At 45.2% G+C, this 24,904-nt stretch overlaps 1 protein-coding gene across 4 annotated transcripts in view; it reads left to right on the top strand.

Annotated features, from left to right (window-relative positions):
• Positions 1 to 24,904, top strand: part of LOC119159463 (peptidyl-glycine alpha-amidating monooxygenase B) — a 182,343-nt gene that overhangs the window by 154,414 nt on the left and 3,025 nt on the right. Inside the window, exon 22 of one of the 4 annotated variants that reach the window (XM_037412227.2) lies at positions 6,351 to 6,637. The exons of the other annotated variants lie outside the window; for them this stretch is intronic. Within the exon in view, the coding sequence (XP_037268124.1) occupies positions 6,351 to 6,409 (59 nt within the window). The 3' untranslated portion in view covers positions 6,410 to 6,637. Of the gene's footprint in view, positions 1 to 6,350; positions 6,638 to 24,904 lie in introns of those variants that run through there. 4 annotated transcript variants of the gene reach the window in all.

The following is a 24,904-nucleotide window of genomic DNA, read 5'->3' on the forward strand; positions in this document are numbered from 1 at the left end:
GCTTTGCATGGCCTCACAAACTTCAATATTTCACGATTCGTTCTGCGCAAATTAACTGCTGTTTTTGCGCTTCCGCATACGCATGGAAAGCATGCTGAGTTGAGTGCGAAGTGAGTGAGAATAAGTCCTAAACATGAAACGAATCGCAGATTATCAGAGTCGGTGGGGTAGCATACGTGCGTGCACTAGACACAAACGATCGGATACAGTCGGTGGCCGACGATGTTGGCAAATGGTCTGGTTACTCCAGGCCGGCGACGCCAACGACAGTACTAGTTATCAAAAACAGGGTAAAGGGCCGACCAGTCTTCGAAAGATTCGTGGCAGTTTGAAAACACGAGCCTCGTCTGGAGATGCGGTGTGCTCAGAGTAGCGGGAGACAAAGGACGGAAGGGTGTGTAACAAAAAGCAGTCGGGACATAGAGGGAGGAAACAGCCTTCCTTCCTCCATGGGTTGGGGAGAGCGGCAACTATAGGGTCGCAGAGGCAGGGTCGGCGTTTAACAATAAGAATATATGGGCACCTCACCGATGCCTGATTGGTGGTCCAAATTGGTTTCCCGGGAAGTCGGCAGACTGTGGACTCCGTTCGCTGTAACCGATCAGCGGCGCTCGGAGAAGTTCATTGTAAGTGTGATTTTGTGACATTGAACCAATGTATATTTTCACGGTCATGCGGATATGGTTTGTTTTAAGCGAAAGTTCGTTTTAAGTGGGGTTAATATATGTGGGCTCGACTGTATAACAAACTCACTTACAATGAAATGGCGGTTATAACGAAGATATGTTGATTTCCTATTCTAAATTCTGCATTTTTAATGCCTATTAAGTCCAGTTTTAACAAAGTATATAAACCCACCTTAGCGAATATAGCAGAGCATTTTTTCGGGAGGAAAAAGTGCCATCAAACAACCTTTTAAGCTTTCGCGCATATCAAGACTGTGGAAAAACCGCTAATTTATGGCTTCCAGTAGCATCATTTGCCCTTTTCGCCCGGCTTGGTTGCCGTCACCAAAACAAGTGAGCGTTTCCTATTCTTTTTTCCAGTGTCAGCCCGGCCGACCGCCAGGTATAAAAGGTTGCTGGTATCTTATCACACTGCAGGCAGCATCCCCTGGCTTGCTTCACCTTAGACTCAAAGGTGGACCGATACGGGGTTGCTCAAGCTCTAGGGCTGGTGTGGCCCCACGCTTTGAGCCAACCATGGGTCCACGCCAGCCCTATTGCGCTTGTGATTCTGCATCGGGGTTGAAAAGCGAAATCGCGTGCTTCTAAATTCCTTTTTTTTTTTTCCATGGCGTGCCGCCACCAGCGACGCCTGCTTAAGCCTGTCATGCTTGTTCTCGTAGGTGGCGTGGTTCGTGTCTGAAACAAAGCAGTACAGTTTGAACAGCAGAAGCACTTGTATGCTTGTTCAGCTTTGTTAACTGGTGAAAAGCAGGTCATCCCAGTGCACTTGGACTTTCTTACAGTAACAGCTTGGCCTTCCCTGTACACCGACGAACTCTTCGACAATGCCGAGTCCTGCGATACCTGGAACATCGACCTCATTCATGGCCAAAGGAAAAGTGCTCTTCCTCAATGTGAAACATATCATTTTCGATGAAGTTCACCAGAAAATCAAGAAAACCGACATCGCGTCGAAGTATGGCATAGCCTAGCCCGTTTGGCGACCATCAGAAAGAATGCGAGCAAAATCGGGGCAGTTTTGGATGACAACATCGGCAGCAGTGAGCAAAAGTGGATCCGCATGGCCACTTACGGCAATGTTGAAGCGGTGCTCTACAAATAGTTTGTAGATGCTCGCGCAAAGAACATCCTTCTCAGCGGGCCAATCCTGCTCGCGCTGACCAAAAGTCTGGAGTTTGCTCTCGACCATGAGAAGTTTATTCCAGGCAACAGATGGTTTGAGTAATTCAAAGACCGCCATGGCACCACATACAAAAATATTGTCGGTGAAGCTGCATTCATTGACGAGGACAGCCTCTAGCATTAGATGGAGAAGCACAGGTGCCGCATTCTTAACACATATGCCGAGAGGGATATCTACAACGCTCATGAAACGGGTATGTTTTTTCAGTTACTGCCAGCAAAGACTATCATGGCAAAAACTGATGAAAAACGTGAAAAAACAGCAGAAATGGCATCGCTGTGTTGGTGTGCGCGAACATGGATAGCACAGACAAGCGGCTCTTATTGGTCATCGACAAGCATAGGAAACTGCGGGGCTTTGCCAAGGTGCTGTCAATGCCAGTAGCGTACACGCACACAACATTAAGGTATAGATGATGGGGGACGTCTTTCTTAAGTGGCTCACTTACTTTGACTAGGAAACAAGCTCAAAGAAGCCCAAAGTGCTGCTTCTGCTTGACAACTGCAGTGCACACCATGTCAATGCGCATCTAAGGTCCTTTTCCTGCCTCCCAACAGAACTGCCAAGATACAGCCAATGCACCAGGGAGTGATCGCAAACTTCTAAGTCTACTCTCGCCCCTGCATCATCCAAACAGCTGATAACTTGGCTGACTTGAAGGCGCCGCTGGTGGAGGCAATATTTTTCACAAGTGGAGACTGGAAGGACGTGAATTCTCAGACGATCCTTCATTCCTTCGAAAAAGTGGGTTTCTCGTGGGGAAGTGGCGCTGCTGAAAAAAAAAAAAAAACAGCAGCAGCTAGTGCCGCCGCTGTGGCGGGCTTAGGGCATCTTTGGAAGGCCTCTGCAAATGCAAGCACAGTCCCAAGGAGGTTGGATTATATGGACTTTGCTCTCGCGGATGAAGACCTCATCGCAACTGAGAAGCTCACCACCGACGAACTCGCCACTAGTGTCTCGGAAGAGAAAACAATTTGCCTATAGCAGTTCCTCGAACCCCAAAGGCAACGATATTGCTGCACCTCAGCCAGCTAGCTCTCGCAACTGTCGACGCACTGCGCATGTATTTGAGTTCCGAACAAGATGATTGCACTCTTATGGACAGTGTTGAAGTCAGGGTTCTAAGATGCGTGCAGGGGACTCTCAATCACTTTTTCCAGAGGGTATAAATAAAATTTTCTACTTGGTGTTTGAACTAGTTTTTTTAGAGTCCGGATATAGCGAAGTAATGTCCGATTCCCGTCAACTTGGTTATAACCAGGCTACACTGCAAATGTTGATATGCATTTGCCTGTTTTCGTTCTGTTGCGACTCCGTGAACAACGATTTCAGCTTGCCCAAGAGCTCACATTCAAATTCTTATCTGCTAAGAAATAACATCCAGCACTCCTCCCCATGCACGATAGCTGTCGCAGCAGCAATTTAGGGCATCTGCATGCATTGTGGCTTCTTTTTTTTGTTTTGTTTTGTTGTTTTGAATTCGATAGTCAAATGTGAAGTCTGGTGAAGCCGTGTTGACAGTGGCTTTGCAACTAAACAAGTGGTCCGACTCATGACACCAGTGTGGCGCTGATTGGTTTAGGCTCGTGTACCTAGGCCTTTAGAAGGAAACTCTGCACGATTCCTAATTAGTATCCAACTGCAGTGAATTTGATTTGGTTTGGTTTTGCAATGCATTTTAATCACTCTGGGCTGACTTCTGTGAGAAGCGATGTAAACTAGGGACTCCCAGTTCAGACTCACATTTGTGAATATCCACGAATCATCATCATTGAAATGCATGGGGTTCTGCCAAGACCAGGTTGTCAGTTCGAATTAACAGAATATGAATTAATGAGCTTTTACTGTATAACTTTCTATTACTTCATGTTCGTAGAACACCATAATACTTTAACAGCAATGTAATGAAGCATGTGTATTCGTCACCTCAATATAATTGAATTTTACTTTTCTACGAAGAAAGGCAGGAGCAATACAGTAATCCCTTTTTAACTCGAAACTATCAAGTCCGGGGAAATTTTCGAGATAAGCAATATTTCGACTTAAGCAAAACACCGAAAATGTTTGCCCAGGTCACTGCAAAAGAAAACCCAGTGTTGTCGAAAAAAGCCCGACTGCACGGGAGAGCTATTCTAGTAAAGGCACAAGAATTCACAGGGAAAAAGAATTTATTACCGAGGACCAAAAACTGCGTGATGCTCGCCTGTTTCGCATTTGGGTTCGGTCCAAAAAGGGCGTTTTCCAGTTGCACAACACATCCCATGAGCCGTTGGTTGCCACCGCTGCATTCGACCTTGTTGCAGAGCAAGTGCAGCATGTTACGCGTTTCTATCATCACAGGCAATTCTCGAGGCTCTTCCTCTTCTGTGTAGCCATCTGCGTTGTTCATGGCCATCTTAATGATACCCACGTCTGACAGCATAGCGGTAACATACCGGTAACAGGGATGTCCGCCTCGTAGAGCGTGTACTCTTCAAAGGCGATCTTGCCGTCTTCAGCATCGCTCACGTAGCTGGTTGCCTTGCACACTTTACTGGACAGCTCATCACAGCCGCTGAATTCCGCGCCAATGTCTTCTTTGATCGATGCCGGGGCGCAAGAAAACCCTGCATGAGCGAAGCAGTTGGCAGTGGCCAGCGGGCGTAGTTGGCGCCAGGCTTCGGCCATTAGATTGACTGCGCCCAGCAAATTGATCTCGTACTTCTTCTCATTGTCGTATGACAGCAAAATACGGTGCAGCAGGCTTTTCCTATATTTCCGGGCAATCTTAATGACTCCCTGATTCATAAGCTGGAGAATGAACGTCATATTTGGCAGCAGGAACTCCAGAGCAACAGCCCCAAGTTCTCAATTTTCTCGTGACTGGGGCAGTTATCGACAACAAACAACAGTTTCTGACCGTCCTTAGCCATCTTCCGGTCGATTGCACGGACATACCCTTCGAAAAGCGCCGCCATCATCCAGGCCCTAGTATTTGCACTGTAGGTCACATCCCTCAGGGTCGTGCATTTTGAAAACACCGGGGATTCAGTGACTTGCCAATGATGAGGAGGGGCAGCGTTTCATCGCCGGTAGCATTGGCACCAAAAAGAATGGTAATTTTGTCTTTGCGTTGCTTGGGCGCCTGTGCACGCTTCGCCTTTTTGTGTGTAAGTGCAGTTAGGCAACATCTTATCGTCGAGATTAAAAATGTCCTTGTTCGCGTATTCATTTAGCAGCACAGGGAGGCGTAGCTTGCGCCATGCGTCTGCAGCCTGTTTGTCAACAGTGCCGCTTTCCCCATCCATAGGCTTCAATGACACGCCGTTTCTCTTCTTAAACCTCTCGAACCAGCCATTGCTGTAACTGGAGTCCGTGTGACCCATCTGAAGTGCCAAAGCATCTGCTTTTTCCATTATCACTTGGGTTGTCACCGGAAGATTGGCTGCTCTAACATTGTGGAGCCACAACAGAAGTGCTGCTTCGACGTCCGAGAATTTGGAAGCTCGAATTCGCTTCGGCTTGCTCAAGAAACTTTGCTCAAAGCTTTCCAAAACCATTTGCTTGTTCTCAAGCACCGTCGAGAAGGTCGACAAAGGGATGCCGAATTCTTTGGCGATGCACGACTTGCTTCTTCATGCTTTTTCCACTTCCTTGAATAAAGCGACTTTTCTCTACAACACTAGCGATTTGCACTGCTTTGGGCGGGAGATCTTGGTCTATATTTTGCAGTGTTTGTTGCACAGACCACGCACTAAAGATTCGTCCCGTGCAGATCGCTGGCAACACAGACAACCACCTCGCACACCCACCGGCTAGCTTATGTACTGAAGGTGCTGACGGCGCGCGGCACACCGTGCAGAATTCACGCAGGTGCACACACATGATCACTCTCATAGTTGCTTGTCAAGGCGGATAGCAAACAGCTTCGACCGTGGTAATCTCAAATTCATCCTTTACTACCAGGTTTGGCAGGTATAGTAAGAGTTAAGCGTTTGAACAATGCCCTCATTTCCTGTTGGGAGTGGACTTTACCCTCTTCCCTCCTGGTTAAGATTTTGAGATATACGCTGTTCCCTCGGAAAAACGTTTCGAGATAAGAGGTAAATACATGGCACTTATGGTGAGTTAATTCATGGCAAAAAAAGTGTTGACTTGATAAAGATTTCAAGATATGCGAGTTTGAGTAAACTAGGGTTTACTGTAGTTTCGAGCATCTAGTGGCGCCAGTAGTCATATGGTTGAGTTGAACGTGTTTTTTTTTTTTTTTGGTCAATGCTATTTTAATATCGCCTGCCACTTGACTGAAAGCAGCCATCAAAGCGGACTTCCATAGTTAGCAAAAAGCCTAGATTTTCCAAGATGTGGGAATATGAAAGTGCCTTTTACAAAAGAAAGATTACTGCTACCTTGCCAATAGGTTATTGTTTGTACACAAATTGCTGTGATGTCATAATGTAGCTCTTGCAAAAAACTTAAATTATGATTGCTTTTTTTAGATCCTGAGTACACTCGTTTGGAAATGAAGATGGGTGATCAGCTTCTCTGTCCTGATTAGGCGTCTTGTCAAGAGCTTCGTTCTGTGCCTTGTGCTAGCTGTCTTGTCAACCAGTGTCAAATAGCACTGCACATCTTTCGACACCAACCGAACAACGTCAGCATGAAATAGTGATGTCACCATTTCTGAATGGAGCACCAGGAAAAGAACAAAAGAGCATTACAGCTGCATAATGGAAAGAGAAAAGCTCACCTCTTTTATATTAAAATAACTGCTGTTGTGTTCTCATTTTTGTTTTGTTTTCTTCACTATCAGCTTTAGTGCCACAAGGCACATATTTCTTAAAAACTTCAAAGCTATCTTAACTGAGTTGCGCAAAAAAATTGAAGTACAACCTATCATCGCATTGTAGAGAGTGCGGCTGCATGCCCTTGTTTGATGATACAATAGTTAAAGCTAGATTCGTGGACAAAGTAGCTCGGGAAATTGAAGAGGCGTATCTCATCAACAAAGCCGGCAATTCATGTGTCGCGCAACTTTTGGTTATATTGCTTGCCAGTGAGGTAGCTTTTCTGGAAGTGCATCATTAATACGATCTCTCTGCTCATCTAATTATTTTCCTTCACAGCACGTGTTCTCGTAACCGCATATATATATCTGTTTTCTCCAATAAAGCTTCAGTTAGTGTGCGCTGTGTCCAGGTGTCTTCCCTTTGTACTTCAATTTTTTCGTGCAACTCAGTTGAGATGAATTACCAACTCACCCAGCAGTCCGTGCTTCAAAGCTATGTTGTTTTTTAGCCACGCGCAACAAGCAGAAAAACCAGTCGCTTAGTAGTCCTAAGGTACTAAACAATTTTAGAGAGCCAGTAACAGGCTCTAACTTTTTACACCGCCAATCAAGCTCGTTGATTTGTACAGTACACCGTGGCTACCGCATTCTGCGAATACTGCAGCGCTGCAAGCCGCGCAGACCTTCCGTTCCGAAAAGAGTTCGGGCGCCTTTTTTCGTACACCTGTATGCGCAGTGACGAAATCTTGCCTGCGGGAGACATTTCATACCAGTGAACTTGTAAATTCATCTTTTGCACTACTAAACAGCCCTGTGGTGTTGCAGTGTCGATACGCAGTCGGCATTGTCATTTTTCTGTCCGGCCTTCTGCCGTTTTGTACAGCACGAAGATACCGGGCCATGTGGTATTTCGCCAGAACAAAAGCCTTCGAAATGAAGAAGCATCTCGCTATGTTACCATCAGGTGAATTCCTCATACTTCTCACTCTGCGCTGTCTCCTCAGCCGAGCAAGGCTTCTACATGAGGGAACAAGCCTTTCTCAGCCGTTGACTGGCATGCCAATGACATAATCGCTGATGAAGTGGGTGGAGTTGCGATGAAGGGCTACGCCTGCCCCTTTCCGCTGCAAGGGAACGCTGCAAGGGAATGAGCAGGCAACTGAAACCAGCCAAAGCGGGTCTTCTACACTTGTTTCTTCCTTCATTACCCGATCGCAAAGTTCCTGTGGCAGCATGTTCACAGTCTCCATTAGAAATTATTCAGATGTTGAACCATAATGTTGTTTGCTGGCCCTTTAACACTGCATCAAAGAAGCAGAGAAAGCTTTGTAGAGTATTAGTTGTGTAAACAGTACTTGTACACATGCTACCCAAGTAAGCCTTCTAATGTTTCTCAGCTAAAAATTAACACCGGTGAAGCAAGGAATATCACTGATGCAAAATGTTTACCAGGCTACTCGCCTTCTCCGTAGAAAAGTTTATCGGAGGACATAAACACCAATGATATTCCTTGTCCACTTAGTATGTTACGTTGGAACATATGCTGCCAAATGAGTATATGGTGTATTTCCTTTTTTTTTTTGCCACCTACGTTATTCAATCTGCTGAATAATGTAGCGATACGGATTTCATCATTCCCATTCTTTATCGAAACAGTATATATTTGGAAAGCAGATTTGAGTCACAACTCGGAGGATATACGACTGACAATAAACGGGACAAATGAAATCAGTTTAACTACATACTTAGCAGATTCAATTAGACATGAGGTAGAATAATTACAGTATCGACTCATTTGGAACGTGGGGGCTGCCTCCATTAAAGTAAGGGTTTGTCTTCAGGACAGGAATAAAGTTTGATATACAACACCATCGACTCGTTTTGTAGTTTTATGCCATAAATGTAATAGTACACCACCAAAGTTATATCCACACTTCAAGGGCTGAATGTGAGAAATTTAAAGTCAAAATGGTTTTGAAGTGCTTAAACTACACTGGAACCAATCTTTTAGCAAGGAAAAATTCATCATGCCTTCAATTACAGCAATAAGAAAACAAAAGAAAACAGCAAACTTAAGCTTCACTGAATGAAAGTTTAGTTGCCTAATGTCTTTCGTCATCACTTTTGAACAGCACGATATCATCATGAAGAATAACGAAATTTGTTATCCCCCTTACAATCAACAGCACCTTTGGTATCCTGCATTAACAGAAAGACTCCTCAACAATCACAGGTGCGGCACTAAACACTTTAGCTAGTCTGCTGTCCCTGAACTAGTGAAATGACTTTTACTTTTTTTAATGAATAAAATAACTTTTAAAATAACAAGTAAAAGTAACGTGTACTTCACTTAGTGCCATCATCCTTCATCATGATGCCACTGTGCATGCGCTTTTCCTTTGGCAGGAAGGCCGGAAAATGCTGTGGTAGGGTTTTTGATCTCAGAAGCCTTTGTTTTGACACAACTGGTTGTCTCAAATCACATTGCAAAGCTCCAACCTCTTACCAAAACTGCAGAAGCAGATCGTAACTGGAATCTCAAAAACATGGAATCTCAACAGAGGAACAGCCTGCAGAAGCAGGCTGTTCCTCTGTTAAGATTCCATGTTTTTGCTAACTAGTCCACTCTGCATCTATGGTCACCATCTCACTGCCCGAGCGATTTCCAGGTGTATCTGTTCAGGAAAATGAATAGGCTTCTGTTAAAATCGGTCAAGTGCTGTAACAATTCATTGTGAGCTACCGTTTTCTTATTAATGTATTTCCAAGGCAAGTAAAAAGTAGGCAGCATGTAAAGGGAACGCCGATCCGGCTCACCTTAGGCTCAAGTTTTTCGATTGGTTCAGTTCCAGCTAAATGTGCACCTCATTTAATCTATCAAGTTCAAAGACACCAAGTTTCTGGATGTTGGATTTATTTTAGTGGACTTATGACCGAAAGAACTTGTCCGTCGACTTATGACCGCCGGTACTTGTCCGTGTTCACGGACAAGTGCCGCCGCCAAACAAAGTAGCAGGTGAGGAAATGCCGACAAGCGTCTAGGAACGACTCTGCCAATTAATTGCAGAAAAGTCACATTTTCTCCGTACATCAAAAAAATTCTGTAAACTACCGCTAATGCGAGTTCTACAAGCCCCATGTTGGCTGAAGTGCTCATCGAGGCGTGCCAAAGGAAAATCACAGATGACCAGTTCTTATTACGCATCAAGCCAGGCTCGAACATCGCGATTGTGTCTACCCCCGACGAAGAAATGGCTGGGAGTGTACGCAAACTCACATCCATTGTGATCAATGGCAACCAACATGCGGTCAACGCGTACATTGCAACAGGCGATGAAGCAGTCCGCAGGATCATTCCCAAACTACAGCGGCACGCTCCTCCAGAAACCATCAAGAGAAATCTCCACGTCCACACATAAAATGTTGAAGCTATTTAAGTCGGAATGCTTGGAGACTAAAAGTGTGGTGATTACTTTGTACGAAATGTTTGTTCTACGATACGTGCATTATCAAGGAGGGGAACTCTCTTGTTACCTGTATCGCAACATGATACAAGTATGTAGGATCTGCCAGCAAGTCGGACATCAAGCCAACGTAAATCCACAATCGAATCTTTCGGTCTGCAAAATCTGCAGCACATAAAAACCTACAGAAGGCCACCAGTGCAAACCACATTGTGCCTCATGCGGTGAAGAACAAGTGACAGGGGATCGCAGCTGCAGAAAACGACTAAAGCCACATCGCCGATACTCGTTGAACAAACCAAAGACCCAAATGACAGAAGACAGTGCACCAGGATTCTACAAAAGCTATCCAAGGTCGCTCGCATTCGATGGCACTTAATTGGACTTGAGATATCAATGAGTACTCCTGAAAAAGATGAGGAAGAGCAAAGTCAAGATCCTAATTTAGCTTTCAATCAAAATCTTGCTGCAGATCATGAACGAGGCTTCAGGACTGTGGCAAGAGTACCAAGACTCTATCCTACCACAAATCCATCTTGCAAAACAACCCATAGTCCAAGGGATCTGCTGGTCAAGTGATGCTGCCGGTAAACTGGGCTCAGGCGGTATCTCCTACTGCCACACCGATTACAGTTAAACCTGCTGATAACAAACTTCAATATGACGAATTCCTCATTGTAACGAAGTTTTTCTATTCTCTGCCGTTACTTTATAGAAGCACATGTATTTGCGACCTTTCTGTGACAATGTAACAGCAGGAGAATCCTTGATATTACGAATTTTGCCACAGACAGTCTAGGAATATTGCCATGGGTATTGTTATTTTGGCATGAGCATGCATTTTCCGCGGTTACCCCTTAGCTAATGAAGAGTGATGCGGAAGCGGCGGTGCGCACAGTGCACTCGTGGCCCCGGCAACTCCCAGGCGAAAGCGAGCGCGAGGCGGGCAGGCAGGCCTGCACTCCTTGAGGCGGCGTTGCCGCCGTTTTTGATTCTGTGGGCGCATGCGCAGATGTGCCGTCCTTCCATACGAACAAACAAAAGCACAAGAAAGCATACTTTGGAGTAGGACTTTCACGCTTTTAGTTAGCGTCACCTATGTGGGGCTGCACTGCATATAAAGAGCACTTTACCGAATAGCTTTTCGTGCTATCAGTGTCGTTCGCTTTTTGTTTATGACATCCTGTGCGCAATGGTATGACCCCCGCCGATATTCAGCTATGCTTTTCTTTTTCTTTTTTAAAGCGGACAATTGCGTCGTCCCTACCGAGAGGATGTCAGATTAGGCGCTGAAGAAAACTCTCCGAGACGACGATGGATCTTTGGAGGTCCACTTGTCACGCGCTTCCGTCTTGCGCCGCGAGTTCACAAAACCATAACGTTCGAATCACTTTGGCAACAACACGACGGCGTATTGAATGCATGTCAGTAATTGTGTTAGCAACAAATTGTATTGTTATATGAAGTAAGGCCAATTCTTTTGCATCGGATATCGCGGAACTCCTACAAAACACTCGTGTAAGCAAATACGGCCGCTCCAAAGAGAAGTGCTCTTTTCAGAGTCTCTGCGCCTTGAAAAAGTACTGATGGTTCCCAAGATAGCACGCTTGCTAGCGATGGTGTCCATGCCCTTAAAGCCAAAGTTCAGTGTTGCTACTGAAGCGACCTCCCCCCCGTCTCCCTCGCATCTTTTCATGATGGTTCAACACCAATGGTTTCCTTTCTGTTTGAGCGTTCGACGGCAGTTTTAACACATGGGGGGAATGTTATCGTATGCGCCCTCAAAGCGATGGAGATGGGCCGGCTCTCTTGATCACTGCTTCAGCAGCGCTCGCGCCCTTTTACGTGCCCTTTTACGTGCCCTTTTACGCGCTCGTAGAATTTACGATGTTCGGGGACATGTTATCAGTTCGGACTTGTTAGCAACACGGCGGCGAGGACACAGACCCGCGGAGAGGGTCGATATAGTGGCTGTCCCTATAATAACGCAGCTTTTTGCCACCAAATCAGTGTTTTGGTTGCTCTACATTTAGTTCACCTTATGCTTAATTTGTGCATTTATTTTCCAGGTGTATCTGTTCCAGGTGTATCTGTTCAGGAAAATGTATAGGCTTCTGTTAGAATCGGTCAAGTGTTGTAACAATTCATTGTGAGCTACTGTTTTCGTATTAATGTCTTCCCAAGGCAAGTAAAAAATAGGCAGCATGTAAAGGGAACGCCGATGCGGCTCACTTTGGGCTCAAGTTTTTCGATTGGTTCAGTTCCAGCTAAATGTGCACCTCATTTAATCTATCAAGTTCAAAGACACCAAGCCGCTGGTATGACCGAATACCGTAACAACTGAAGGCGATTCTGCGACTCGATGCAGAAAACACTACACACGAATAAGACGTGGGAAATCCTTCGCAGCATGATTGACCCCACAACTACGAGCACAGCTACCAACAGAACACTGAGAGAGCGAGTATGCAGCAACCTAGCTAAAATGCTTAAAGCAATCTATGTTGGCGCAGCTGCACACCAACCACATGGTAAACTGCACTACGAAGGGCCTGCAAATCCATAATGGTATGTAGTCGCAATATCGTTTCAGAAAAACACGGCCTCGGGAAGCAATCGCTACCTCAATGACAATACTGTCAAATAGCTCACCAAATTCTTCAATGAATAAGTCTGGGTGAAGGGAGGTGACATTCCACAGAAGTGGGAAGAGGCCAATATTATATTAATGCCGAAACCAAGAAAACCAAGGAACCTACAGAACTTGTGCCCCATTTCACTCACTTCGTGCATGGGAAAGCTGTTTGAGAAGGTAATACAAATAGGATTAAGTGATCATAACAAATATAATAGACTTTACCCCGATTCTATATTCAGGTTCCGACCACACGTTTCAGCACAAGACGTTTTCCTCCTGTCAAAGAAGGAAGCACTAAGTCCACCAAGCGGCTCTAACACAACTGGTGAAACAATTAACTAGAATAGTCGAATCAACAGGCAACACTTTAGATTTATTTATTTATTTATTTGTTAGTGCAACCTACATCGCCCAAGTGGGCATTGTTGCAGAGGGGTGAGGAAAAAAAAAGCAGCATTACAGTTGAACAAAGCGCACGTTTGCGCCGTCTAAAATGACATACATTTGCGCTGCAGCTTCTGTGCATTCACAATAACCACAAATCTTGTAGTGATGAACAAAAAGCATCGAATGGAAGATAAACAAAACACGCATCCAAATTATTCCACTCACAAATGGTAAAAGAGATAAAAGAATTTGCAAAAGCACCAGTATGACAGCTGACCTTGTGGATTTTTTTTTTAGTGATCATTTCTATGTGACACATAGTATGGGCTCATCATGTATAAACTCTTGTTAATGCGGATTTCATCACAGAATATAGAATGGAAAAACTTTAATCACAAGAATTTCCTGCACTGCTCAAGAGGCTTCAATCCTAAGTTATTCTTAATGCATGTAACAGTGGAGTTAAAATTGTCATTATTACTGACAAACCGCTCTGCACAGTTTTGTATGCAATCAAGTTTATAGATTAAAGTTTGACCATGAGGATCCCACACTGTACAGGCAAATTCAAGGACAGGTTGGACATTTGTAACATACAAAGCCTCTTTCAGACTTTTTGGGGCGAACTTGAAATTGGGTTTAATAAAATTTAATACACCATTGGCCTTGCCAGTTACGTAAACTATATGCTTATTCCAAGATAAATCGGCAAACAGGTATAAACCAAGGTATTTAAAATGTTCAACACGGTCAAGTTGTGCCCCTGACAAGCTGTAGGACGAGTGAAAAGGTTTGCATTTTCTGGTAAAGCTAAGGAAGCAACATTTTTTTACATTCAAACACATCTTCTATTTCTCACACCATCTTACCACAGTGTCAAGATCACGTTGTAAAGCAGAATTATCGTCCATACTGTGTATTGATATATAAATAACACAATCATCCAGGTACAGCCTCACAATTGTTGTTAGCATCTCTGACAAGTCATTAATATAAACCAAAAAGAGTAAAGGACCCAATACCGAACCCTGTGGCACTCCGTAAGTTAAGCCGACGTATGAAGAACTAGACAAACCATTTACTTGGACGGACTGTTTTTTAAAAGGTAAATAATTCCTCAACCAACCAACAACAGATGCAGGCAGACATAAAAAAGATAATTTATGTAATAAAATAGCATGTGGAACGGTGTCAAACCCTTTCTCAAAGTCTAGAAATACCGAATTTACTTTATAACCCTTATCATATGAACCTAAAACATCATGCGAAAATTTGCACAGTTGTGTAACACATGACAGAGCAGACCTAAAACCATTCTGAAATGTACAGAAAAAAATTATTTCTTTTCAAGTGCTTTATAATACCACTATTCAGAAGTTTTACGACATATGCTGGTCAGAGAAATTGGCCGGTAGTTGGCAACATGATTTTTGTTTCCAGATATTGGTATTGGCACAATGTTTGCTAGCTTCCATTCAAATGGCAGTTTCTGACCTTCAAGTGATTTTGAAAATAAGATGGCTAAAAATGGTGCTAGAGCACTTACACACCTCTTCAATATATGATTAAGAATGGCATCCGGTACCGGAGTCGAGTTTGGTTAATGTCGTTCAAAAAGAGTGCACACACCACTAGCCGAAATAACAATGTCATTCATAGATTCAAATTGCTGGGTTGTCGTATATGTCATTTAACCTTGAAATGGTTCGGAAAACACAGATTGAAAATACTGGTTTAAGCAGGCTGCCTTCTCGGCATCTTCCGAAAAGGTTGTTTCACCATCAGTTATGTCCGGAATGCGAACAGAGTCCATCTTATTTTATTTCACATATTTCTAACCTTGGCTAGTTTTTCTTGAACATCAAAAGTATGTGATGAACGAAAACGCTTGAAAGTGAGATTTTTTTTTATTAATTAACTTTGTTAGGCTTGCGGTAATCCAGGGTTTGTCAGCTCTCCGTTTCCAGGAAATAACTTTGGAAGGTACATGACTACTGACAAAACTAGCAAGCTCGGTTTTAAAAAGTTTCCACAGAAAGATGATATTCATGATCGAAGAACACTCTTGGAACTCAGTGAAAAACAAAGTAAGCTTGTGGAATATTGCTTCATAGTTACCGTTTTCATAAAACTAAATGTTTCGCGGAGACATTTTCTTTAACTTTAGGTTTGGGCAAACCAAACTTCCAACTACTACTGAGTATCGAAAGCGACTCTCAAAGAACAGCCTACGCGACATCCTGGAGACAGAAAGAAAAGAAAGGCAAGAAATCAGCCCACCACCCCCCAAACTTGATATTGGGCAGGCTAGGGACAGTTGCTGGGTACAAACAAACACGTACCCCAAATCTACTAATTTTCAACAAAATTCACCCAACGCCGTACCTGCACGCATGTCTGTGGTGTTCAGAGCGACCATCTCTTACCCACATAACTTGGTCGTTTAGACCAAGGCCACCTGAAATTAATTTACCCTTAGTGGGAGAAACCCATTAGAGAGGCAGTCTGGCTTGCGAGCAAAGATCGAAGTTGTGACTGTGTTTTCTGTCTCCTGCTGAATTGTTGCCCTATATTGCTAAGCTTGAGACAAGCAGTGAAATGAATCCATGTGGTTTACACGATGTTTCAAAGGGCATGGCTGGAAAGCAACCAGGAAACATAAAAGAGGCTGTTAATGTATTGACTGACTTGGTAACTAAGTGAGATTTATTCACGTCAGGTATTCAATCTGATGTTGCTCGCATTACTGCCTCGAATGGAGAAGTTCGGTCGGAAATCGCTGGTGTTCAAAAAAAATTTGCACAATTCCTGAGTGGTGGTTTTGAAAAATCCAAGCTTGATGTTCAGGAATGAGCTCGCTGTGACTAGGGCCGAAATCAAGCACTGCGGCGACGAGAACCAACTCCTAAAAAAAAGCGCTGAAGCAGGCTAGGAGTGAAATAACTGAGCTTAAACAAAACTAAAAAAATATGAATTCATGGGCTTCCAGTTGTGCCAGAGAAGAATCTTCTGAGAGAAGTTGAAAAATTGCGGGATGTCTAAAGGCTGACATAACTGACAAAGATGTAGATGTTGTACATTGGGTGCCATCTTACGATAAGAGTAAGCCACCTGTGATCCTGAGGTTTCCTTTGAGAGCCGCCTGCCAGAGACGGAACACTTTCAACGTCAAAGAAAACTGAATGCAAAAGATTTATGGTTCGACATAAATGGCTTCATCTATGTCAACGAGCACCTCTGCCGCCAAAACAAAATTCTGCTAGCTAAAGTGAGGCAAGCGAGGGAAGAAAAGAAATAGAAATTTATCTGGGTGTCACAAGGAAAGATTCTGATCCCGAAGTTAGAGAACACAGCAGTTCTATGCATAACCTGCGAGGAGGACTTGGTGCAGGTAGTATAACAAATCATTATAATGATATTCTTAGCAGTGATTCGGTATATTATTTTTCTTTAAACTTTCTGTTTTTTTTTTTGCTAAACAGGAAAATTTTATCCTAATGCCTTTTCATAGAGTTTTTGCATGCTACATGGCGTCTTGCGTAACCACTGCCCCTATTTTTAATTGGTTTTACACAACTGAATATTTGTTTTGTACTTGTAGTATTGCTGCAAGCTCGAATAGTGCTATTTCTCTAAATACTATGCACTGCTTGTTTCTTACCTATGATTAGTTATCAAGCATTGTGGAACCAAAGTGTGGTAGTGTAAGTAACAACAAACCATTCTTACTGCATAGTTTCATTTACTTTTACTTGTGAATTCTATTCAAGAGCTGCTACTTTGTTATACTCCTTACCGCCTATTTATATGTATTCATCACCATAACCTGCAAATGAACACTAATATGATGGCTTCTACTCCCTGTCGAGTAAACACACTTTTTGATAATCTGGGTGGGTCACCCCTAGCTGTACTTCATAATAATATGTAGTCCGCACATTGTGATATGTAGTCCGCACATGTAGTCCGCACATTGCTCTTCTTGGTCCGTTTAAATTGAATTTTTCTGTAGTAATATTTACAAAAACATGGTATCATGATGACTTGGATGTTATCATCATCGAAGGTTATAATCCAGTATACATAAATAGAAAAACAAGAGCAGGAGGTGGTGTATGTATGTACCTTAAACATGAAATGAGATGTGAACGGTTAAATGAATGGTGTCAATGCTCGAATGATTGTGAAATTGTATCTGTTAAAGTGGACAACTGTGTACTTGTGGAAGTGTATAGACCTCCCAACGGTACCATTAACAACTTTATGCAGTTCTTGGATCAGATGTTTTCTTTTGTTATGACCACAATAATAGCATTGTTCTGGGAGACAATCTGAATGTTGATATGTTAGCAAACACAAAAAAAGCAATCCGCGCTTCTTGATTCTCACTTTTTATCAAATGTCATAGTCACTCCTACTCGTATCACTCAGTCGAGTGGAACATTAATAGACGTGTTCGTTACAAGCTTTTCTTCAGATTCCATACTTTAAAGCACTATATCTACCGTGATTAGGGATCCCCTTCCTGTATACTTTATTGCGCCCCAATACCCTTATTAGCCGAGACAGTCCACTTCTGGTATATTTTATCGACCGGTGAATATAAAATATCTTTCAAACTTTCGGGTCGAAGTTGAGTGAACAAAATGAGACAAGTTGTTTTTCTTGTCCTTGGATCATTTAGCTTATGACTATGTCATGCAAACGTTCATTTCAGTTTACAGTAAATGTTTTCCTCTCAGGGCTTTGAAAAAGCCAAAGCGTGCTCGCAAACCTTGGGTGACTACTGAGATACTAAAAATGACGAAGGAAAAGGACAAATTATTTCACGTACTTCTAGTTGCCCAAAATTCAGACGATTTGAAGGTGTTTGAAAATACAGAAATTCAGTTACTAAAGTACAATGGCAAGCAAAACAAAATTATTATTATTCTATAATTAAACGAGGGTGTCTCCAGCAGCAAGTAAATGTAAAATAAGTTAAACTCCATTATATCTCTAAGCAGAGCTACAATTTGTTTAGAACTTGTAATTGACAACGAGCTTATTAAAGGCAAAAAAGTTAGCACAGAAATTTAATGAATACTTCACATCTATAACTGAAAGCTCGCATCAAACAAGTGCTTTGAGTACTTACCAGTGCCGCTCAAGGAATCAATACATTTTTTTGTCCAACGGACGAAGATGAGGTAATAAGAGTGTTTAAAAGTTTCAAGATGTCTAAGGGTGAGAATTTAAATGGCCTAAAAATGGAAGGGATAAACCATGTTATTGACCTACTTCCATGCCTGACACACATTTATATTTCCTTAAAAAGCTGCATTTTTCCACAGAATATGAAGGATCCTAAGGCGACTGTGATCCACAAAAAATGGAGATAAAAACATTTCAAGTAATTGCAGGTCGATTTCGATTTTCCTGCTTTTTTTTTTCAAATGACTTAAAAAAATTATTCATGCTAAACTATTGAAATTTTTCGACAAATATTCTGTTAAACTCGATCACAGTATGGTTTACATCAGACTTCTGAACCGAAAGAGCTCTATTGCTTCAAGAGGAATTGATTCTCAAAAATATTGAAGGTGAAAAGTTCGCACTGGGGATATATTTAGATACGTCCAAAGCATTTGACAAAATAAACCACGAGACATTATTAAGAAAATTGAAATGATATGGAATTTCTGGTGTAGCCCTAAATCTGATTGAAAGCTACCTAACAGACAGACACCACTGTATATAAGCAGGGAAATTTCGTCTGTGCAAACTGTTAAAGATGGTGTTCCCCAAGGCAGCATATTGGGTCCCCTTTTGTTCGTCTAATTTATAAACGATATTGTACATGTTGACCGTTCCCAATATGTTAGCCCAATACATAATCTACGCAGACGACACAAGCTTATTATTTTTTTTTTTCAGGTACATATGTTAATTGTTGCATGTTGTGGGTTGAGGAACACGAACGTTTATTTACGCCAGGCCACACTCCGCCGGCAAACACCAACTGACCACATGCGTATCAAAAACAACTAAGAACCACTTCATTGCCGCCAGGTGGAGCGGCCACACATCACATGTTCGTAGCTGTCTTTCCTGTTGCCGCCAAACCTAGCGGCCACAGTCACACTACACAACACCCCTCCCCTCCAAGTTTGAACTCAGCAGTCAGCCAGGGCCAGTACGTAGTCTCTTAGATAGTGCGGGGTTCCCCGAGCACGCTGCGAGCGACGAAAGCCCAGTGGTGGCACTAAAGGCTCGTCATTTGCCTCCACTGGGACAGTCAGTGGAACGGTTCCGCCCTCCTGTGGGGGCACACAGCTAACCACAGGAGTCGGCTGCTCCCCCGGTGCGTCTGGCTCCACAGGGGCCGAACTCGAGCCTTCAGGGGCCACCGGGACAGAACTCGAGCCTTCAGGGGTAGACGTTGACATCGGTCGTCTTTCAGGCTGCGGTCTTTCCAGTTCTGCACCCGCCGTTTGGGTAGGCCCAACGGTCCGGCGACGGAGTTGGTCCACATCCCTGCGCAGTACTCGACCATCAGGGGCCGTGACCTCATAAGATATTGGTCCGGTTGCACGGGAGATCACTGCTGGAATCCACAGAGGCCCCTGAGCATAGTTACGTGCGAAGACAGGGTCTTCAGGCTGAAACGTGCGTGGTTTGGACGGGGAATCTGCCAACCGTGTGGACTTCTCTGGGGCCCGATCAGGGTGCAGGCAGTCCAACATCGTTGAAAACTTGCGGCCCATCAGGAGCTCGGCCGGGGATCGCCCCGTAGTCGTGTGTAAGGTTACATGCTGCTGCAGTGTGAAATCTGCCAGGCGACGTGCCCAGTTCCCCTAGATGATGCGAGATAGGCCTTCCTTGGTAGTGCGTACCATTCTTACTGCCTGGCCATTCGTAGATGGGTGGAATGGTGCCGAAGTTACCTGGCGGATCAGATTGCTGTCCAGGAACTCTCGAAACTCTGTGGACTTAAACTGAGCTCCGTTGTCTGAGACAATGGTGTCTGGGAGACCATGCGGGCCAAACAGTTTTCGTAATGCACTGATTACTGTCTGTGACGTCATAGAGGATGTTGGGATGACCTCCAGCCACTTTGAATACGAATCCACGACGATTAAGAAGGTCTGCCTTTGAAAGGGACCGGCAAAATCCATATGGAGGCGGGACCATGGGTTCCGAGACGCCTCCCAAGGGTGGACGGGTGCTCGAGGCATCTCTGGCCGCGTCTCCTGACAAGAGGAGCAGCATCGGACCCATTCTTCGATGGCAGCATCCATGCCTGGCCACCACACATAGCTGCGGGCAAGTGCCTTCATCCGGATAATACCAGGGTGCCCAGAATGCAGTGCTTCCAGCACCCGGAACCGCAGCTTTTGTGGAATCACCACACGGTCACTCCAGAGTAGGCAACCCTTGTGGGCAGTCAGTTCGTGCTGCCTTGATGTGAAGGCAGAAAACTCTGGGCCCATGCTGCCCCTTGGCCACCCCTTCCAGACCCAGTTAAGAACACGTGAAAGGGTGCAATCTTTGGCAGAGTGGGTGGCAATGTCCGCTGCATGGAGGGGTGGTTCTGGCAGCGCATCCAGGAGCATGACAACCTCTGCGGGAGAGGGGTCATCGTGGCCCTGGTGCTGTAAGGGCAGTCTGCTGAGGTCGTCCGCATGGCCCAAGTGCCTCCCAGCCCGGTGGAGCAGCGTATGTTGGTATCCATTCAGGAAGATAGACCAGCGCAGCATCAGCGGAGACAGCATCTGTGGTGTCTGGCGGTCAGACGTGAACAACCCGAGCAGTGGCTTGTGGTCCGTCTGGATCTGAAAAGGCCGGCCAAACAGGTAGTCGTGAAACTTTTTGACGCCTGCAACCACGGCAAGTGCCTCCTTATCGATCTGTGCATAGTTTCGCTCTGCACTCGACAGGGTCCTTGAATAAAAGGCAACCGGTGCTTCTGTGCCGCCGGGCAATCGGCGGCTCAACACAGCTCCTATTCCGTATGGGGACGCATCACAGGCAAGGATGAGAGGTTGCTTCTCATCATAATGCGTCAAGACTTGATTGGATGCCAAGAGTTCTTTCACGCTTTCAAACCCTCTTTGTTGTGTTTGGCCCCACACAAAGGTGGCCTTCTTGTTCAAAAGTCGGTGTAGTGGTTCCGCAACAGTGGCCTTGTGTGGCAAGAACGCATGATAGAAGTTCACCAGTCCCAGGAATGCCTGGAGTTCGGTCTTGTTTGACGGGGGAGGTGCACCAAGAATGGCCTGTGTTTTTTCTGGGGTCGGATGGATGCCCTCGGCGTCTATTCGAAACCCCAAGAACTCGACTTGGGCGACACCCAGCTGGCACTTCTCTCTTTTTACCTTCAGCCCAGCATCCTGGAAACGGCGAAGGACCTCGCGAAGGCGAGAGAGCAATTCTTGACCTGACGCCCCTGCAATTAGCACATCATCAAAATATGGAATTACACCTGGTATTCCATTAGATTTTGGAAGATGCCAGGTGCGACACTGACACCAAACTGCAATCGGCGTACCCTGAACGCCCCACGATGCGTTACGATGGTCTGTGCTGCTGCAGACTCATCGGTGACAGGCAGCTGCTGGTAAGCCTGGGCCAAGTCGAGCTTTGCAAAAATGGTTCCGCCTGAGAGAGAAGCCAATACGTGGCTGACCACCGGCACCGGATATGCATGCTGCTGGAGGGCCTTGTTAATGGTACACTTGTAGTCTGCACAGATGCGGATGTCTCCATTTCCCTTCAATGGTGTGACAATAGGGGTTTCCCACTCCGCGCAGTCCACTGGCTCCAGAACACCCTGCTGTACCAGCTTGTCCAGCTCGGCATCGATCTTTTGGCGCAGTGCAAAGGGCACCCTCCTTGCCTTTAGGCGGACTGGCACCACCTCCGGGTTCAAGGCCAACTTCACAGGTGGTCCCTTGTAGCGCCCCAGTCCCCCGTCAAAGACAACAGCAAACTCCTCAAACAGCTTGTCAAATGCCGTGGCCAGTTCGTCCATGCGATGCACTCCGGTGACCTTAATTCCTAATGCTGGAAACCAGTCTAGTCCAAGGAGGCTTTGACGCTGCCCTTTGACAATGACAAGTTTCAGTGGGCCAGCAAAACCCCTGAATTTTACTGTAACTGTGGCCATCCCTTGCACTGCTATGCAGTTTCCCTGATAGTCCTACATAACGACGCCGAGTTGCTTCAACTTCGGGATGCACCCATTCGGGAAGATTTGCCTGGCCGTAGCCTCGGAGATGAGCGAAAACGTGGATCCCGAGTCCACCTCCATCTCGCATTCCACACCTTCAATTTCGACAGCAACGTGAATCTTCTTTGACCCGGGCTGGGGCACATCGTGGATGGCGGTCTCCGTGAGGTTGTCGCAGTACGAGGTACTCGCACGCGGAGTGGTCCGCGAATTGTCCGTCCTGCCGTTTGTCTCAAAATTTGCACGGCGGTCCCGCTTCCGTTGAGACCGGCAGACCTTGGCTATGTGCCCTGTTTTTCCGCAACCTCGACATTGGGCATCACGGAAACGACACAACCGGCGCTCGTGCGGCCCCCCACAACCGGCACAAGATCCGCCCCCCAGTCCTGCGTCCCTGCGTTGACTGGTGTCTGCACGTAACTGACGAACACATTCCCCGAGGCCGTCCTGGTCCTCTCCACAGTCGGCGACCGTTCCCTGGTGCATTGGCTCGGTACGCGGCGCGGTTGCATTTAGTCGCGACTGGCTGGCCTCACGGTCGATGGCCTCAGCGGCGGTAGCTTCCTCGACGGCGCAGGCGAGCGACACTTCTTTTTTCGCCAAAATGCGCCGTTTAGCTTTATCGTTCCTCAGGCCGAAAACGAAACGGTCTCGGAGTGCCTTATCAAGGTCAACGAAGTTGCAGTGCTGTGCAGTCGTTCGCAGAGCCGCGAGGTATGCAGCGACGGACTCACCGGTTGCTTGCTCTCTGCGATGGAACTCGTATCGCCGCGCCAATTCCGGTGGTTTCGGCGAAAGATGATTTCGAAGGGCAGCGATGATGCCCTCGTACGGCGTATCTTTCAGCTGGTCCGGCGCAACGAGGGCCTTGGCCAACTGGAACGTCGCGGCCCCGCAACGGCTGAGAAACGTCGACCTTTTCTTTCTAGCATCCGTAATGCCCTGCGCCTCCAGGAAGAATTCGAACCGCTGAGCATAGTCTTCCCACTCGTCCGGCTGTGACAAGTTGAATTGCTCGAGGGAGCCATTGCTGGAGGCCTCCCGTTGTCCGGGGTTCCGCCCGTCCTCCATTGCCGCGCTGGACGTCATGCCGACCAACCCCATCCTCGTCGCCAGTGTTGCATGTTGTGGGTTGAGGAACACGAACGTTTATTTACGCCAGGCCACACTCCGCCGGCAAACACCAACTGACCACATGCGTATCAAAAACAACTCAGAACCACTTCAACGCCGCCAGGTGGAGCGGCCACACATCACATGTTCGTAGCTGTCTTTCCTGTTGCCGCCAAACCTAGCGGCCACAGTCACACTACACAAACCTAGCGGCCACAGTCACACTACACAACATTAATCATCTCATAAATACAGCTAACTCAACATCACTAAAGAAGTACAGCTGGACCCTTAAGAATTCTTTACTTATAAATTGTTCCAAAACAAAAGCTGTTATTTTTTGGTCCAAATCACCTCTAATGAAAATACTGAACCCAACAATCTTATGTTAAACAACAGCATATCGAATCCTCTTCAACAGCAAAGTCTTTGGCCATTGTTCTCCATGAGCACATGAAATGGGATAATTATACAGAGCTTTTATACAACAAGCTTTGCAAAGTCCTAGGTGTCTTGAGAAAATGTCAGGATCTATAGCCAGTTCATCAATAACTTGTGATGTGTAATGTACTATTTACCCCACACCTGAGTTATTGCAACTTAATTTGGGGTAATGGAACAAAGCAATCTATTGGCAGTCTTATTATCTTACATAAAAGAGCTCTACGTTCTGTTGCTAACCTCTCCTTTAATGCTCATACTTCACAGATATTCCTTAAATATAAAATGTTCAAATAAGCCTGCTCTACGAATATTTCTTACTAATCTCTTTTAGATCTGATACCATGAAAGGTCGCGGCTATATGGGTAGTTTCGCTAACTTACAATTGAATCCTTCGACGTGCCTAAACCGACACTCTGAACATATGCATGTTCCGAGACCACGTGCAAATTATAGTTTTGAGACATTGCGTTATTGCTTGCCGTACACGCTAAATAAATTAGGCATTATTTGTGAAAATGTCCGGACGCTCTCTGATTCTTCTATTTTAAATATGCTTTATTAGTTTATGTGCATAGTATTATTTTCTGTTTGTATACTTCCTTCTTCCGAAGTATTCGCCGTGAGATCGAGCAGAGTCGCCGCCTGGCGGCAACTGCCGAAGAGGTGAAGTGTCAATAGCTCCGTGTGTCGTCTGCTAGTCACGTCGTGTTTCTATGTGTGAGCACGTCATGTACGTTCTCAAAGTGTGGTTTGTCCGGTCCTGTCAGCGCGAGTGTAACTGTTTCTATGTATGCCTGAAGCGACGTACGAAAGTATTTGGTCGTGCTCGACTGCTAATGCATTGTAATAAGATCGGTGAGTACAACTTTTCATAGTGCTGTTTATTGTCGATGTACCCTCCGTTCACCAGAATAATTTCAGAGTGAGTGCCACTTCCTGTTTCAAGCACATCGCAAAATGCTCCTTACATCCTCCCAAACAAGAGGACTATTAAATGGTGTGTGAA

The sequence above is a fragment of the Rhipicephalus microplus genome, chromosome 1, assembly GCF_043290135.1.
Source record: "Rhipicephalus microplus isolate Deutch F79 chromosome 1, USDA_Rmic, whole genome shotgun sequence".
Classification (NCBI taxonomy): Eukaryota; Metazoa; Arthropoda; class Arachnida; order Ixodida; family Ixodidae; genus Rhipicephalus; species Rhipicephalus microplus.